Raw genomic sequence first — 16911 nt, 5'->3', positions numbered from 1 at the left:
GTGCGCGCGCGCGCGCGCGCATGTGTGTGCGTGTGTGTATGTGTGGTCCTTCTCCCAGGAAGCACTTCTCCCTTGGGAGAGGCTGAAAAACAATCCTGTTTATTTTTTAATTTTTTTTTACTTTTTAGGGCTGCACCCATGGCATATGGAGGTTCCCAGGCTAGGGGTCCAATCAGAGCTATAGCTGCCAGCCTACACCAGAACAACAGCAATGTGGGATCTGAGCCATGTCTGTGACCTACATCATAGCTCATGGTAATGCCAGATCCTTAACCCACTGAGTGAGGTCAGGGATCAAACCCATGTTCTCATGGATGCTAGTTGGGTTTGTTAACTGCTGAGCCATGATGGGAACTCCAACAATCTTATTTATTGAGATACGGAGGAGAGTGTTTCTGGCAGTCTGGCTCCTAAGCATGCAGGAATGGCTTGATCAAGGCGTTCTCACAGAAAACAACTGAATCATTTTTGCTGAGAGTGTAAATGCTCCCAGAGGGGTTCCCTTCTCCTCTTAAAGCCCAAACCCTGGTTGTTTGGACTGTTCCCCCTTTTCCCATTTGGGAGGCTGGACACTCTCTCCTCTGATAACTGCCCATCCCATTCATTTGCCTTATGAAATTGGACCATGGGGAGAACACACCCGCCAACCCCCAACCCTTTGCCTCCATGCTCTTTATGTTCTCTGCCAAGAGCTGGGCCAACGGTGAGTCACGGTGAGAGGTAGTGGTCAAGGAGCCTCAGAGCTCTGGTCCCTGCCAGCAACAAGACGGTAGCAATGACACAAGGCTACAGAAACAGGCCCAGAACCAAATGTGGCTACATCAGGGCACAGAGAACAGGACAGAACGACGGAGAGAGAAATTGAGAGAGAGAGAGAGAGAGAGAGAGAGACACTTTACCGTGTACTGCTCCTGGTGAAGGTGGCGTCGGAAGGAGAGACAGATCGTAAGCGGCCTCAGAAGAAAGAACACAGAACACACACGTACACGCACACACACCTGAGCGCTCTCCCGCCCCGCCCGGGGAACCAGGAGGGGCCGCCTCAGGCTTGTGGCTCTGGATGGCGTCCATCCTTCCAACTGGAAGACCCCCATTCCATCCCCTGCCCTTGGTGGGCTCCCGGCACTGCCCAACAGCACCAAGAAAGCCAAAGTTCCAAGTAGCAGGACAGCCAAAATGTCATCAATTACCAAAGGCTAAATCGCCACAGAAGGTCACTGCCAAGAGCTGGAGAAAAAAGTCTTTTCTCCAGCGGTTCTGGGCTGGAAGGTTTTAGAGTGTCTCTTTTTTCTTTTCTTTCCTTTTTTTTTTTTTTTAAGGGCTGCACCTGCAGCATAATGAAGTTCCCAGGCTAGGGGATGAATCGGAGCTGAAGCTGCTGGCCTACACCATAGCCACAGCAATGCCTGATCTGAGCTGCATTTGTAGCTATGCCGCAGCTTGTGGCAACACTGGATCCTTAATCCACTGAGCGAGGCCAGGGATCAAACCCACAACCCCACGGTCACTATGTCAGCTTCTTAACTAATTGAGCCACAATCCTAGAATGTCTTGAAGGGGGTGAGCTTTGGAGTTGGAGGCACCAGGGAAGGACCCCCAGCACTGCCCTTAATTATTGTCCTCATCTGTAAAACAGACCCTGGGATTTGATGCTTGATACACAGTAGCTATGGCCTTGGCTTTACCCCTAAGTTGCAAGGAAAGGGAGGTAGGCTAAGAGTTCCAATTTGGGATGAAATTAAGGGGCAACTCTCATTTTCTCTGGGAAATGTGGGCCTGGGGAAAGCTCTCAGTATCTGGAACTCATCTTCAGCATCAGGCTCAGCTTCATTACAATATCCAACCATGAATAGGGATCAGGGTGAGAGAAACCTGACCATCATTACAATAGTGGAAGTCCTATGACCAAGCAGATACTCTACAGAAATTTCCACCTGCCACCATTTTTTGGTCTTGTTTTTGTTTTTGTTTTTGTTTGGTCTTTTTAGGGCCATACTCACAGCCTATGGAAGTTCCCAGGCTAGGGGTTAAATCGGAGCTGCAGCTGCTGGCCTACACCACAGCTCACGGCAATGCCAGATCCTTAACGTGCTGAGTGGGGCCAGGGATTGAACCCACATTCTCATGGATACAGTCGGGTTCATTTCCACTGAGCTACTACAGGAACCCCCTCCTTTCTGGGTTATTGAGGAATCTTTGACAATGATTTCTGCCCAATTTTATGGATGACTTTAGGTATAATACGTGAACCTTCTGAAAGCGTCCCTGTCTGCCTGTGGGAAGGTGGTATCATTATGTCCATTTTCCAGATGAAGAAACTGAGGCTCAGAAAGCCACAGTGACTTGCTCAAGGTCTTACTCACAAATGGGAAGCAACACACTTAGGTTCAAACCCAGGTTTGTGTATCTTGCTCTCTAATCTTCTTTCCATTTCATTACACATGCACAGAATAATGCCTTCAGGGCCAAGGGCTGTTTTGAGGATGAGGATTTAAAAAATGGCAGCCTGGGGATTCTCTCATTTGGCTTCCTGGCAGCTGGGCTCTGGAGCACGCAGGAGTGGCTTGATCAAGGTGCTCTGGGCAGCTGTGCTGGCTTGCCTGGAGGGAGGAGTGGCAGCACCAGATGTACTCTTGGCAGTGAAGGCAGGATCATGATCTGCCAGCTGCTGGGAAATGTCAGTTGACCACTCCGATGCATGGGCACAGAGCATGATGTCATGTGGGATGACTCGTGAAATGGTGTGTTAACGGTGGTTGCATGGACATGGAACATAGTAGATGAGGCACACACACACACACATACACACACGCACAGAGATTGGGGGAGGTGCAGGAGGGGTGGAAAGTGTGGGGAGAGCTTCGACCCATCCCTGCAGTGACCACAGGGATAGTTTTCCCATATCCGAGACGGGGCCACAATCACGGCACTGTGGCAGAATCCTTGCCTCCAACCCAACAGGTGGGAACAGCAAGATTCCTTTCACCAAGGAAGGGAATAGCCTCATGCCCCCTTCCTCTGGATGTCTAGACCCTGCTGGGGCCTCCAGGAACCCAGGCTGGGTGGGCTGCCAAGTCTCATTCTGCTGACTTGTGAAAGTCTCCATGCTCAGGGCTGGAAGATGGGCAGCAACCCTGAACCTGATGGTTGAACCCAAACTTGTTTTAGATTGCTAAACTTTTTTTCCCCTTCTTTTTTAGGGCTGCATTTGTGGCATATGGAAGTTCCTAGGCTAGGAGTTGAACTGGAGCTGTAGCAGCCGGCCAACACAACAGCCATAGCAATGCCACATCTGAGTGGCATCTGCGAACTATATCACAGCTCATGGCAACTCTGGATCCTTAACCCACTGGGCCAGGGATTGAACCTGAGTCCTCGTGGATACTAGTCAGGTTCTTAACCCACTGAGCCCAATGGGAACTCCCAGATTGCTAGATTTGCTAGACTCACTTTCCTCCATAATCTCTCTGGGCCTCAGTTTCCTAATGTCCAAAAGGGAGTGATAAAACAACCCCTGCATGGGGTTGTTGCACAGATTAAGTAAATGGAAGCTATTACAATCATTATTCCCAGTCAAGTTTCTTCCCTTGATGGAGAAACTGAGGCACAGAGAGGTTAAAGAACTTGCATGTCTAGAAAGAAACCAGACAGACTTGCAGGCACCTTTTCCTAAAACAACCAGGTTAATCTAAAACCTGCTGGGGTTCTCAGCCTTGTCTGTGAGGAGAGAGACAAACAGAACAGAAAATGAGAATTAAAAGGACAGCAAGAAAAGCAGCAAAGGACTCCAGGAGACTCTCAGAGTATCCCCTACCCCTGGTAATGTGACATCTATCTGGTAACAAGGAAAGACAATAAGCAAAGTCCTTGCAGGCTGAGAGACTTTCTCAGGCAAGAGAGGCTAGAAACCTGAAGCCAGGCAGAGGATTCTGAAAATTTCTGGGGAAAAAAGTAGCAGCTTGGGGGTACCTCCTCTGGCTTTGGGGCAGATTTCCTCCTGGGCATGCAGGAGTGGCTTGATCAAGGTGCTCAGCCAGTTGTGCCTGACCTGCAGCCCTGCCCTGGAGGAAGAGTGGCAGTGCCAGATGGATTCTTGGCAGTGAGGTGGGGAGAATGTGGTGTGGCGGAGTCTCAGAGTCTACCTCTTCCATAGCTATGACCATCACATGAAGGTGCTCCTGGGATTGTCAGCTCTTCTAAAATCCCATGAGAGTCCCTAACACTTGTCAGGATCCCACTGGCACAATCTTACACATTGGTTCCTGCAAGATCTATGATCTCACTGAGACTCAAAGGGATGGCCTTAAATCCTTTTCCAGACCCTTTCTTTGCAAAGGAATTTAAAAAACAATTTGTAACGGATTTTTCAAGGACATAGACTGGCTGTGGCTTTATGCCTGTAGCAACTTCATAAAATCAGTTAAAAAGATTGACTCTGCAAATAGGCTGCCAAATTTCTGGGAGCTGTAGGCTCATTTTGAATGCCCTCGTATAACTTTATATTTAAAATGAAAACTCAAAAATTAAAAAAACAATCAGCTCCCTGTGGCAGACTCTTTTGCAAACACAAAGAAGTCATTTTGCTGATTGATTCCGGGTGGAAAAATAATTTTGTTTTTGCAGATTAGGTTTGCTTAAAGTTGAGCCTAATTGTTGCTCCAGGGAAGCTATGGCCCATCATGGCAAAAGCACTGCAGTTGAGAGCCTTGTTCTCAGGTCTTTTGAAGGCCACCCTTTCCCCAAATTGTGAGGCCAAATGGGAGATGGAGGTGGGACAGGGCTTTAGCACTGAAGCTTCTTGGCTCCCACAGAGGTCTGGAAGGAAAGTGCCGGGGTGAACTGACAGGCAGCAGACACTGCATTTACTGTCACACCCAGTGGTGGTTTCGTGGAGGGCAAAACCCATCCACCGGGGCACAGCTGGCAAAGGTGTGTGAAGAGATAGATGTGGTCACTTCCTGATTTAGAAGGGATTTGGGTGATGTCATCCTAGAGGGCTGGAGGAAGTGGGGGAGGGGAGGGAGGGAGGAGGGAGATAGTGGGGGGGGGGGAGAGAGCACGCGCCCAGTTGCGCACGCCCAGGGAGGAGAAGAAGTCAGAGAGGGAAGGACAGAGAAAAGAGAAGGAAGGACAAAGACAGAAACAAGAGCGAGGGAAGGGGATTTGAGATGGATTCGCTCCATGCTGAGGGCCATAAAACATTTTGGCTTTTTAGAGCTGAAACTTTCTCAGGACCTCTTTGTAGGAGCCGCTCAAATAACTGATAGAGGGAGGGAAAAGCATATTTCATTACATTCTCATATATCTTTTTTTTTTTTTTTTTTTTTTTGGGCCACCCTGTGGCATATGGAGTTCCCTGAGCCAGAAATCAGATCTGAGCTGCAGTTGTGACCTATGTCTATGCGTTCTCATATCATTGATGCAAAACCCCAAGTGGGCCGGATCCTTTAACCTACTGTGCCAGGCTAGGGCTCTAACCTGCATCTTGGCACTGCAGACATGCTGCTGATCCCATTGTGCCACAGCGAGAACTCCCTCACGTACCTTTTAAAATCTTTTTTTTTTGGGGGAAGAAATTGTGCTAACTTGATAAGAAACATATTCAATCTTGTTTGTATTTTATATGTCTCCTAATTCCAACAAGGTTGCACTTGGAAAAATTTTATTAGTCAGCCTTCTGTGACATTTCTGCATAAATCCTTTGCTCACTTACCTATGGAGGTTCAGTGCTTCTTATTGATTTGTAACTGCTTTTTCTATATGAAGGCCATGGACATCTTATCTGTGACAATCTTTCCCCTCTAAATTGCTGTGTACTTTATTATTATTATTAAACTACAGGGCATCTTAATGATTATGTAGCCAAACTTCTTGATTAAAAAAAAAAGACTTCTTCTGTTGTTCTAATACTCAAATATTCAATTACTTAAAAAAGTGGGAGAGAGAGAGAAGGATGTAGGGAGGAGGGAGAGGGAAAGAAAGAGATAGAAAAGGAGAGAGGGTGGAAAGAAAGCAGACACAGAAGGAGGAGGAGAAAGTACAAGATAGAGAAAAAGGGAGTGGGAAGTCTGGCCAGAGTCAGAAATACATTCAGCCTCCTGACCTTCATTGTACATTGAGCAGCTCAGGGGCATCCAGAAACTCTGGAGATTTCTTGTTCTTCCAACACAACTCGACCTCATTACACTCCCAGGGAGAATCTGAGTGGCCCACTTTAGTCCTTCACTTGGAAATGGGCCACCACTCTGGCCTCCTGACAAGCCAAGTCCTCATTGGTTGGTCAGGTGGCCACTGAAGGGCTTCTCCAGATCTGCTGCGGGGGGGGGGGGTTGGTGAAGGAGGCAGAGCCACAGAGGAAGCCCCTGATTTCTCATTCTGTAGGTAAGGTGGGTCAGAATCCCTCAGACTTTCCTTTCGGGGAATGATCCACTGTGATGGGCATAGACAGGGTCCCTAAGAAGATCTGTTTCTGGATTAGGGGCCAATTAGGTTTTTCCATCCTGCCCCAATTGTCTACAACTTGAGGGATATACTGCTAAGTTTGCTACCGGGGCCCTAAGAGCAAATAGTTACTCAGCCCTTGGATGCCATCTTGGAATAGCCACCCAGAACTTGGGCATCATATTGGAATGGCTACTGAGCCCTCCGGTGCCATCTTAAAGTGGCTGCCCAGAATTCCGGCACCATCTTGCAATGACTGCCTAGACTCAGCTGCCGTCACGGGATGGCTGTCTAGAATTTGGGCACCATCTTGGAATGGCTACTGCGCCTTTGGATGCCACCTTGGAATGGCTGCCCAGAACTCAGCTACCATCTTGACGTGGCTGCCCAGAATTTGGGCACCATCTTGGAATGGTTCTGAAGCCTTTGGGCACCATCTTGGAATAACTGCTAAGCCTTTGGGTGCCATCCTGGAATGGCTGCCCAGAACTCTGCTGCTATCTTGAGACAGTTCCCCAGAATTTGGGCACCATCTTGGAATGGCTATTCTCAGCCCTGGGGTGCTATTTTGGAATGACTGCCCTCAACTTGGGTGCCATCTTGGAGCTGCATGATAAGGCATGACCTTTCAGAGGGCAGAGTGTTCTAGAATTGCCAGAAGAAGTGAGACACACAAGGGGAGTCATAAGGTTTACAACTACAGGGCCTTCAGGCACGGTGGGGGAGGAGGGGAGTCTGAATTCTCATGCACATTCATCTCTTGATTGTCTTTTTAGGGGCTCCCCAAAGAGACAGCAACTTGGGCAGAGCTTGGAGAGCAGAAAGAAGATGAGATGTCTTGGTGGGGCTAGTCTACAGAAAGCAGCACAGCAGGGGTTGGTGGTGTGACTGTGTGAGGAGGTAGAAGGTGGGGGCCCTTCTCTTCTTCCTCCATGGTGGGCATCATGCAAAAGCCAATCGAAGCTCTTCCTGGTAGCATGCGTAGGCTTCCCACCACCCCAGAACCCACTCTCCCCATCTCTACACCCCCCAAGAACACATCCCTTGATCCAGTGGGCCAGGAGTGGGGGGTCCAAGAGGCAAGAGGAGTCTTTGATAGAAGACTTACGTGAAGGCAAAGGCCACCAGGGCCCCACTGACCACTATGAAGTCGAGAATGTTCCAGAGGTCACGGAAGTAGGCACCCTGGTGCAGGACGAGCCCAAGGTCAATCATCTATGGTGAGAGGGAGAAGAGATGGCGCTCTGATCCCTTATCCCCACCACGGGGAGCAGCATCTACTCTTCTAGCCTCAGGGGGTGGGGCAACAGGAGGGGGGATGGACGCTAGTGGGATCACCTCATCCTTAAGGGCTGGGACAGTGGCTAGGGGATCTGGGGGAGGAGTGAGGAGCCCTTGCCCAAGACACCTTCCCATCTTATGAACATTGTTCTGACTTGCTGGTTCTTAGGTCAAAGCCTTTAATCTCATCCAAGATCCATCAGCCTACCTGGTTGGTTCTGCCTACCACACCTTCCAGAATCCTGTCTACTTTTCACCACCTTCTTTGCCACTTCCTTAGGCGGGTTCCCATCCTCTTCTGCCTGGATCACCTGCTCCTAGTTCTCTTGGCTCCCAACCACTCTGCTCCCTGCCACAAGTCTTTCCTTCTCACGGAGGCTAGAGGGCGCCAGTGAGCACCTAAGTCCTGCTCAGACCCTTCCATGGCTCCCACCTCATTTGGGATAAAAAGTCCCAGTCCTCATGGCCCTCAAGTTCCTGCATGACTGGTCCCTGTCACCTCCCTGCCCTGGTTTCCCCACCCTCCTCCCTCACTCCTTTCAGTCACACCATACTCCTTGCTGCTTCTCGAACACAGCAAGCATTTGTAATTTCTGGGGTGAGCCTCCTGTCCCTGGGTGGCATTCTTGAGAGGGCAGAATCCTATGGAGCCCTGGCACGCACCTTGATCACCATCTCAAAGGTAAAGACGCCTGTAAAAACGTAGTCAAAATATCGCAGCACCTGCAGGGGAGAAAAGCAAGGGGGCAGCAGATCATTGGCTTGCTCTGGTGTAGCCCCCATGAACCTAGTCATGCCCGCCCCGGGGTGCGTGGCCTCCAGCAAAGTCTCCGAGGAGCAAATGTCTCCACCCACATGAAGAAATGCTGCAGCTTCCTACAGCCGAGCAGGTCATGCACTTCACGAGGGCCCCTCCCACCCTATCTCAGTGCAGACTTGTATGTTGTGACAATGAAATTTTCCAGCAGATGGCAGCAAAGTCTCAACGAAAGTTACTCTATTAGGCTGGTTTGCTTACCTACGGGAAGGGTGCCTTTTTTATTTGCCCCAAGCCCTAAATAGACCAGAGGGAAGCTCAAGGAGGCCTGTCTCCGTTGGTGATGGGCCTGATCCCCCAGTGCCCTTGACCTGCTGGGTTTCCTGGGTGAGAAACTGTTCCCACACAGGGTTTCCTAAACATGACTAGTCCTCTAGACACTGGGGACCAGGCTCTACTGTGGTGTCTATCTCTCTCCCTAATCAGTGGCTACATGCTCACCAGAGCTGGTTGAATCTTTCCCTCCCCACCACATTACAAAGACCAAGCATTAGTGGTTTCTGTTTGGATGGGCAATGTCTTGCATTCTGGCCCCTTTCCTGGCCATGTCCATGTCATAGTTTGCCTCTGGTGTGACCCTGGTGCAAGCCCAGCATATGGTAAGGACAGGGGGCCAACTCTGGCAGATTTGCCTTGGAGAAGTAAGAGTTGTAATTACTGAGTATGGACACCAGAGGGCGCTTGTGAACACCCAAGTCAGGCCGCACCTCTCTGCGCCACCCCCGGCCCCCAAGAAACTGTGGCTCCTACCTCACTCCAGGTAAAAGCCAAAGTCCTCTTTGTGGTGCCTAAGGCCCTGCCTAATCTGCCTGGTCACCTCCCTGCCCTTACCTCATTCCACTCCCTGTTGCTTACTTTGCTTCTGCCACCCTGGATGTTCTCACTTCAGGGCCTTTGCACAGGCTGTTCCCTCTGCCTGGAATGCTCTTCCCCTTGTTCTACCTGATTCCTTCTCTCTCCTCGTTCATGACTTGGCTCAAATAGCCCTTTCTCACTGCAGCCTTCCCTGGCTGCCTGTTTCAAATTCCATTTTCCTGGTGCCTGTGATCTCCCTTACCAAGTCTACCCCTTTTCTCCCACCTCTCACCGCCCCCCCGGCACTGATTACTTCCTGACAAATCACTTACTATCGTTATTAAGAATCTCTCTGTTCATCTCCTCTACTTGAATATCAACCTCAGAAGGGCAGATGTTTGTCTGTCCCCTTGGCATTGCCAACTTATAGAGCAAGGCCAAGCGTACAGCTCAAGAAATGTTTGCTGACTAAAATGCATGAATAGCTGAGACTGTACTGGGTCCTTCAGGAGCTAGGCTCTGTGTGGTCACAACTCCCATTCCCATCATGTGGGGTGCTTGCACGGCCATGGGAGACCAGAGTGGCCAGACTAGCTGGTTTCCTGGGATGGGTGGCAGGTGCAAGGGGCTGGAAGGGTCTGGAAAGGCTGAGGGGATGGTGGTGGGAGAGCGTTTCAGGTGTACCGGGCAGAGGGTACAGCATGGATAAAGGCCTGGTGCTTCATGAGCTCTAGGAAGGCAGGGACTGTCTCGTCCCTTGTCAATCCTTGATGTTTAGCTCAGCACCTGACATGCAGCAGCTCATTAAATAATCACTAAATGAAGTGATGAACAGATGGACAGGAAGAAGGAAGGAAAGGAGGGAGGAGAAAGGCCAACCAGGTGGTCAGGTGAATCAAATTCCGGATAGCTTAATAAGCAGACAAGAGGAAATCAAAAGGCCAAAAAAATCAGGTTCAACTGTATTTCATATGTAGATCCTTTTGACTTATGCAAATGGAAGTTTTCAGTGGCTCAGTGGAATCCAAAAAGGTTCTCCATCTCATTGATCACAGGGGAAATGCAAATCAAAGTCCCAGTGAGATTCCACACCCACCAGGTTGGCTAAATCAAAGGGCTGACAGCACCAAGTGTTGACAAGACTGTGCTGCAGTGGGACCCTCCTATGATGCTGGTGCAAATGTCACTGTATGACCCAGTAAACATTCTGGCTGCACTGGGTGGGACTGACCATATGCAAATTCTATGATCCAGAAATTCCACCTATGTCTTTTTTTTTTTCTTTTTAGGGCTGCACCTGTGGCATATGGAAGTTCCCAGGCTAGGGGTCAAATCGGAGCTGCAGGTGCTGGCCTGCACCACAGCCACAGCAATGCAAGATCTGAGCTGCATCACTGACCTACAGCATGCCTGGGGCAATGCTGGACACTTAACCCACTGAGCAAGTCCAGAGATCAAACTCACATCTTCACGGACACTATGTTGGTTTTTTTTTTTTTTTTTGTCTTTGTCTTTTCAGGGCCAAACACGTGGCACATGGAGGTTCCCAGGTTAGGGGCTGAATTGGAGCTGTAGCTGCCAGCCTACACCATAGCTCACAGCAACGCTGGATCCTTAACCTACTGAGCAAAGCCAGGGATCAAACCTGCAACCTCATTGTTCCTAGTTGGATTCGTTAACCACTGAGCCACAACAGGAACTCCTCCATTTCTGATTATGTACCCTGGAGAAAGTCATGATTAGGTGCCCCAGGAGACATGTTGGGGGGTAAGGGATGTGGTGACAGCTGTCTAAACTGCAGACAATCAGAATAACTGTCAACAGGAAGATGGATAAACAAATTATGCCGCACAGTGGAATATTAAACAGCAATGGAAAAGAATGACCATCACTATCCACAGCAATATATGCTCATCTCATGGGGGACACAATGTTGGGTGACAGAAGAGAGGCAAAGAATTATTCCATCTGTTAGAAACAGGCAAAAATTCATTTTCTACTGTTCAAGGATGCATGCACAGGTAGGAAAATGAGAGGAGCTAAGAAATGCTCCTTCCAGAAGTTGGAGCTGTGGATGCCTCTAGGGTAGGGTTTTTCAAGCTCAGCATTGTTGACAATAGGGGGCAGGTTATTCTCTGCGGAGGGGCTGCCCTGTGCACTGCAGGGTGATGAACGGTGTCCCTGCTGCATCCCCTTCTTGATGCCAGTAGCAATCCCTGACCCACCCCAACTCATGACACCCAAATGTGTCTGCAGACATTGTTCCCACTTGTGAACCCAGCTGCAGAGGCACTGTTGACAACAGGGGGTAATGGAGGAGGTGCCTGTGGTCGGGGGAAGTTATGTTCTCTTTCTAGCTTTGGGTGATGCTTACATGGGTGTGCGTGCTTTAAAATCCTTGCTAGGAGTTCCTGTTGCAGCTCAGCAGAAAATGAACCTTACTAGCCATTAGGATTCAGGTTCGATCCCTGGCCTCACTCAGTGGATTAAGGATCTGGCATTGCCATGAACTGCGGTGTAGGTCACAGATGTGGCTCGGATCTGGCCTTGCTGTGCCCTGGGAAATTCCATATGCTGTGGGTGCAGCCCTAAAAAGACAAAACAAAACAAAACAAAACAAAACAAAAACCTTGATAAACTCTGGATCACATGTTCTTCACACTTTTCTAAGGCCCCACTTTTCTATTTTTTTTTTTTCCTCTCTGTTTTTGGCCCCACCCATGGCATATGGAAGTTCCTCAGCCAGGGACTGAATCCGATCTATGCGCCTGGCTGGGCATCGAACCAGGCCGGACACTGAACCAGCAATGCCACAGAGCCAAGCTGATTATTAACCCACTGTGCCACAGCAGGAATTCTTGAGGCCCATTCTAGATCAGCTCCTGAAAAGAACTCAGGGAGGAGTTCTGGGGCATCAGCGGCCAGTATGGGGCCATGGTACTTTCTGAATAGGGGAGGGCTTTGAGGAGAGATGTTGCAATTGTGAGATGAGGTGGGGCAGGTGGGGGGAGGCTATCAGAGGATCCAGCACTTTGCAAAAGCCCCATGGGGCTGGTCTCCGGCCCCAGGATCCCCACCCACTCCTTGCCAGAGATAAAGCCTACTTCCACCTCTTAGAATTGGCAAGGGGTCTGCTGACCTCTTTTGGGACGCCCCCTCCACGATCCTGGCTCCCTTGGGGACACTGGGCAGCAGGAGGTATCGGAGTGCAGCCTCTGTCCTGCCCTGGTCCCAGTATCCTTCGGGAGCCTTGCTCTAATTATTTCCTTCTATCTTCCCCATCGGGTCCCCAGGGGGCCTGCCAGGCCTGCGAAGGAAGGGAAAGTGCAAAGTAAGCTGCGGACCTGGCTTGATTTATGGGACCTGCCAGCCTCGCCAAGGCTCCTAACCTACTTAGCAAGGGCAGCAGGGCCGGGCTCCCAGTGGAAAATGTACCTTTGGCTCTGCAGTGGTGGGGAGGCTTGTGTGCGATGGGGGTAGAGGAAGGAGCTGGGGAAGAAGGCGTGGCCACCAGCCCAGCCTCTGCCACGCCTTACTCCCCATTGATGCCTTGGTTTCCCCTCTCAACTATGGCCAACACTCACTCTTCCTTGGCAGGACTCAAGGGGTGACCTGCACACAGTAGTTCTCAAAAACAGATGGCTGGGGGGGAAGCAGTAGGAAATCTAGGGGAGGCAGAACTGGAATTCTGCTGTGTGACCCCGGACAGGTCACTTAAACTCCCTGGGCCTCAGTTTCCTCATTTGCCCAATAGGGATATTTCAAGTGTCCAGGGTTGTGCTGGGAACACAGCAAGCACTCAATTGACAGGGGCTGTTAGCAGATTCTGGGCCCCCGAAGCTTTTCAGCTCTCCCCAAAGCTAAAAGTTTAGGCACATATGCTTCCAAGTCAAAATAATTTTTTCTTTCAAGGCTTCACGTGAAAACAAAAAAGTCTGGGAGTTCCCATTGTAGCTCAGTGGGTTAAGAACCCAACTAATATCCATGAGGTTGAGGGTTCCATCCCTGGCCTCATTCAGTGGGTTAAGGATCCGGGGTTGCCATGAGTTGTGGTGCAAATTGGCAGCTGCAGCTCCAATTTGACTCCTAGCCCGGGAACTTCCATATTGCCCCAAGTGTGGCCCTAAAAAAGAGAAAAAAAGTCTGTTTGGTGAGACTTGGCTGCAGAGGGGAGGTCTCGGTACCCCCCACATTCCACTCGGAGCTTGTGCACCTCTACACTCTGCCAGCCTCCTCCACTCCCACCCCAACCTGCCCCAGCCAGAGATTCCAGCAATTTTCAGCTCCAGCCACTCAAAGCCACCTCTTCCCCACCAGACACACAGAGTCTCAAGGACTATCCTTCCTCCAGAAATCCCTTAAGAACCAAAGTTCCCCTGGGGCCTGTGTCCAGGGTCACCCCTGACATCCCTTCCACCCAGGCTATCAGCTTCTAGAATGCAGGAGGAAGTGGCCCGTGCCAGAGGAGCAGGGCTGGGAAGGAGCCTGCTGGGTGCCACTCACGTTGTTCCGAGGTGCGTTGGGCTGCACAGGGTCCTCGGCCGCCAGGGCGATGCTGCTCATGGCAATGACCATGAGGATGCACATCTCAAAGTAGCGCAGGTTCAGGATGTAATGGCACAGGCGGCGAAGGCTGTTGGGGAGAGGTGGGTGTGCAGACGTCCACTCAGACCACAGGCTACCGTGCCCTCTCCTTCGGTAATCTCCTTATGTCACCCACCACTACCCGAGATCTCTAACTCCCAAGATCCCACACCCAGAAAAGTGTCAGGTTCCTATATCTGACGGCCCTCTTGAGGCAGGGGAGGCCTCAGTGAGGGAAGGTGTTCACATCTCTGCTTATAAATTCCTCTTGCTTCCAAACAACACCCCTGGGACATCCATTCACAGGATGAGTTCAAGAAGCATTGTCCTTGATTCTGCAGTAGGTGAAAAAAATGTCACGTGGTCAAACAAAATTGGGAAATTTGGGGTTAAGAAGATTTCTTTTCTTTCTTTCTTTCTTTTTTTTTTTTTTTTTGGCCACATCCACAGCAAGTGGACGTTCCTGGGCCGTGGGCTCAAACCCACGCAACAGTTGTGGTCTGCACCAAGCTGCAGCAATGCTGTATCCTTAACTTGCTGCCCCAGAAGGGAACTTCCTAGATTTTTTTTTTTAAAATTATTTGAGTGACCTTAGGCAAGTTACTGTATCTGAGTGCTCTCATCTGTGAAATGACCTTAAAAATAGTGCCTAACTCACAAGAATGTGAGGATCAAAAGAGTGAATATATATACCTGGTACATGGTAGAGGCTCCAAAAAGTTACTTAAATTTTAAATTGCAGGCCTTATCAGAGTCTTTAATGTGCTAATGAGATAATACCTGAGTATTTAACCTCTTAAGTGGAACTAATTACGATAAATTTGTCATGAAACTGTATGAATGGCACAGGGTCGAATGGCTAAGAACAGAGATACTGGAGTCAGTCTGTCTGGGCTCTCTGGCTTGCTTGCTTATGACTTTGGGCCAGGTGACTTCACTTCTCTGAACCTCAGTTTCTTCATCTGTCAAATGGGGATAAACACAGTACCAAACCCTATAGGGTTATTATGAGAAAAAAAATTTTTTTTAATGTGTAAAGCATTCAGAATAGTGCCTGGTGCTGAGTAAGTGCCACATAAGTATTTCTTTAGTAAAACAGAAAGTGAACCAAGTGAAAAAATTAAATGCACACGGTGAGACTCCAAGAGGCAGGTTAGAGAAAGCAGTTTCCCCTGCGGCTTATTTGACATGACTCTTCTTTGTCAAGAAGCATTTGGAGAACCAGGGTTTCAAGAAATACCCTTTGGAAAAACAACTTCTGAGCCACCAAGACATAAATGTGATAAATGTCTTTCCTAAATAATCCATCCTTCTCAAGGATGCCAAGACAGAGGGCCATGGAACTCAGAGACCATCTTCCCTTCTGGGAACTCAGAGACCATCTTCCCTTCCATACCTCTGTGGAGCAGAGCTCAGGGACCAGGGCTGCCATGTATGGTTGTACAGGTTGTGCACTGCACAAGGCAGCCATTTTGATATCTCTCACATCACAGTCTGTGTAGATTTGGATATTTATGATTTTCCAGCTGATGGCAGGAAGGGGTCTTTTCCAACAAAATCAGTACTTTATAAGTTTTATATTTTATATGACTTAAGAAAGTGGCACCTTTTTTTTTTTTTTTTTTTTTTTTTTTTTTTGGTCTTTTAGGGCTGCACCCGCAGCATATAGAAGTTTCCAGGCTAGGGGTCAAATCTGAACTGTAGCTGCCGGCCTAAGCCACAGCCACAACAACACCAGATCTGAGCCACATCTCAACCTATACCACAGCTCATGGCAAAGCCTGATCCTTAAACCCACTGAGTGAGGCCAGGGATCAAACCTGTGTTCTCGTGGATACTAGTGGGGTTTGTAACTACTGAGCCACAACGGGAACTCTGCAGGGCATCATTTAAAAACTTGCTCAAAGTCTCCTATGGACTAATTGTGGTCCTAGAGGCAAGTCATCCCCATTACCCCTTGTCAGTGGAAGCCCTGAGCCCCCTGCCCTGGCCATGGGCCATACTCACGGGTTGGTGGTGGAGAGGATAAACATGGAGCTGTAGGGGGGCATGGGCTTGGGGCCGTCTTCCCCGGGGTCGTCTTCCTCCTCCTCTTTCTTCTCTTCCTCCTTTTTTGGCAGTGGGTCTGGGTTGGCGTTTTTGTTCACTGTTGGGACAAGAACCAACACAGGGCTCCCTCCACGGTTTCCCACAAGTCTCTGGTCTCCTGTCCACTCCCCAGAGCAGGTGAAAAGCAGCTGACACTGAGAAAGTGCCTATTATGTGCCAGGCCCCCTCTTCAGCCATCTAATCTTCACATGACCCTAAGAGGTTGGTACTCTATGATTCCCCACTTTATTATAGACGAGGAAGCTGAGGCACAGAGAGGTGACATGACTTGCCTAAGGTCACGTGGCTGGGCTTTGGCAAAGCTAGGATTTGAACCTGGTCAGCCTGCTCCCAGATTGCTTGCTTTTAACCCCTCTATAGCCGTGAGTCTGGTATTAACAGACCTGCCCCCAAGTCTGTGATTAATGGGATAGTAACGGACCTGCCCCGAGCCCCTGATGACCTTCCTACTGTCACTTAGAGGCAGGCAGGGTGGGTCCCAAGCCTCACTGTACAGATGGGACTACTGAGCTCTCCTACAGTCAAACTGCAGAGTTTCCCTCCATTAACACCCTTCTGACTGGGGCAGGGAGGCACCATCCTCCTGAGCATTGATTCTGCAGCCTACTTGCTCTGTGTGTCTGTGGACAGGCTGAGCCTCAGTTTTTTCTATCTGTGAAATGGGCACAATGGCAAGGTCTGCCTTGTGGGGCTGTAGTGAGCATTTACTGAGCAGACTCTCAGACAGTGCTTACACAGAACTGACACAAAGGAACGGGGCCCCTGTTACCATCCTGAAAATGGTAAGATCAGGGGGTAACTCCCAAATTCCTAGTGCTTCTCAGATCATGATTTTACATGGGGGAGGTTTAAGGGGGAGCAAAAACAGACAGTCCCTCCAGGGC

General features: G+C 49.6%; 1 protein-coding gene across 15 annotated transcripts in view; it reads right to left on the bottom strand.

The window, feature by feature from the left end:
- The window catches only part of CACNA1A (calcium voltage-gated channel subunit alpha1 A), a 378703-nt gene that overhangs the window by 59388 nt on the left and 302404 nt on the right, over window positions 1-16911 (bottom strand). For all 15 annotated transcript variants that reach the window (XR_014837530.1, XM_085012704.1, XM_085012699.1 and 12 more), the window contains 4 exons: window positions 15926-16064; window positions 13838-13967; window positions 8386-8445; window positions 7550-7656 (listed from right to left, as the gene is read on the bottom strand). Coding sequence is in view for 14 of the 15 variants with exons in the window: in XM_085012704.1 (XP_084868830.1) it covers window positions 7550-7656; window positions 8386-8445; window positions 13838-13967; window positions 15926-16064 (436 nt within the window). In the remaining variant the exon portion in view is untranslated. The remainder of the gene's footprint in view (window positions 1-7549; window positions 7657-8385; window positions 8446-13837; window positions 13968-15925; window positions 16065-16911) is intronic.

Source organism: Sus scrofa, chromosome 2 (assembly GCF_054392235.1).
Source record: "Sus scrofa isolate SSC_HxYL_T2T_F1_AM1 chromosome 2, Sscrofa_HxYL_maternal_Yorkshire_Landrace_v2.0, whole genome shotgun sequence".
NCBI lineage: Eukaryota > Metazoa > Chordata > Mammalia > Artiodactyla > Suidae > Sus > Sus scrofa.
This window is presented reverse-complemented; position numbering and strand designations above follow the sequence as displayed.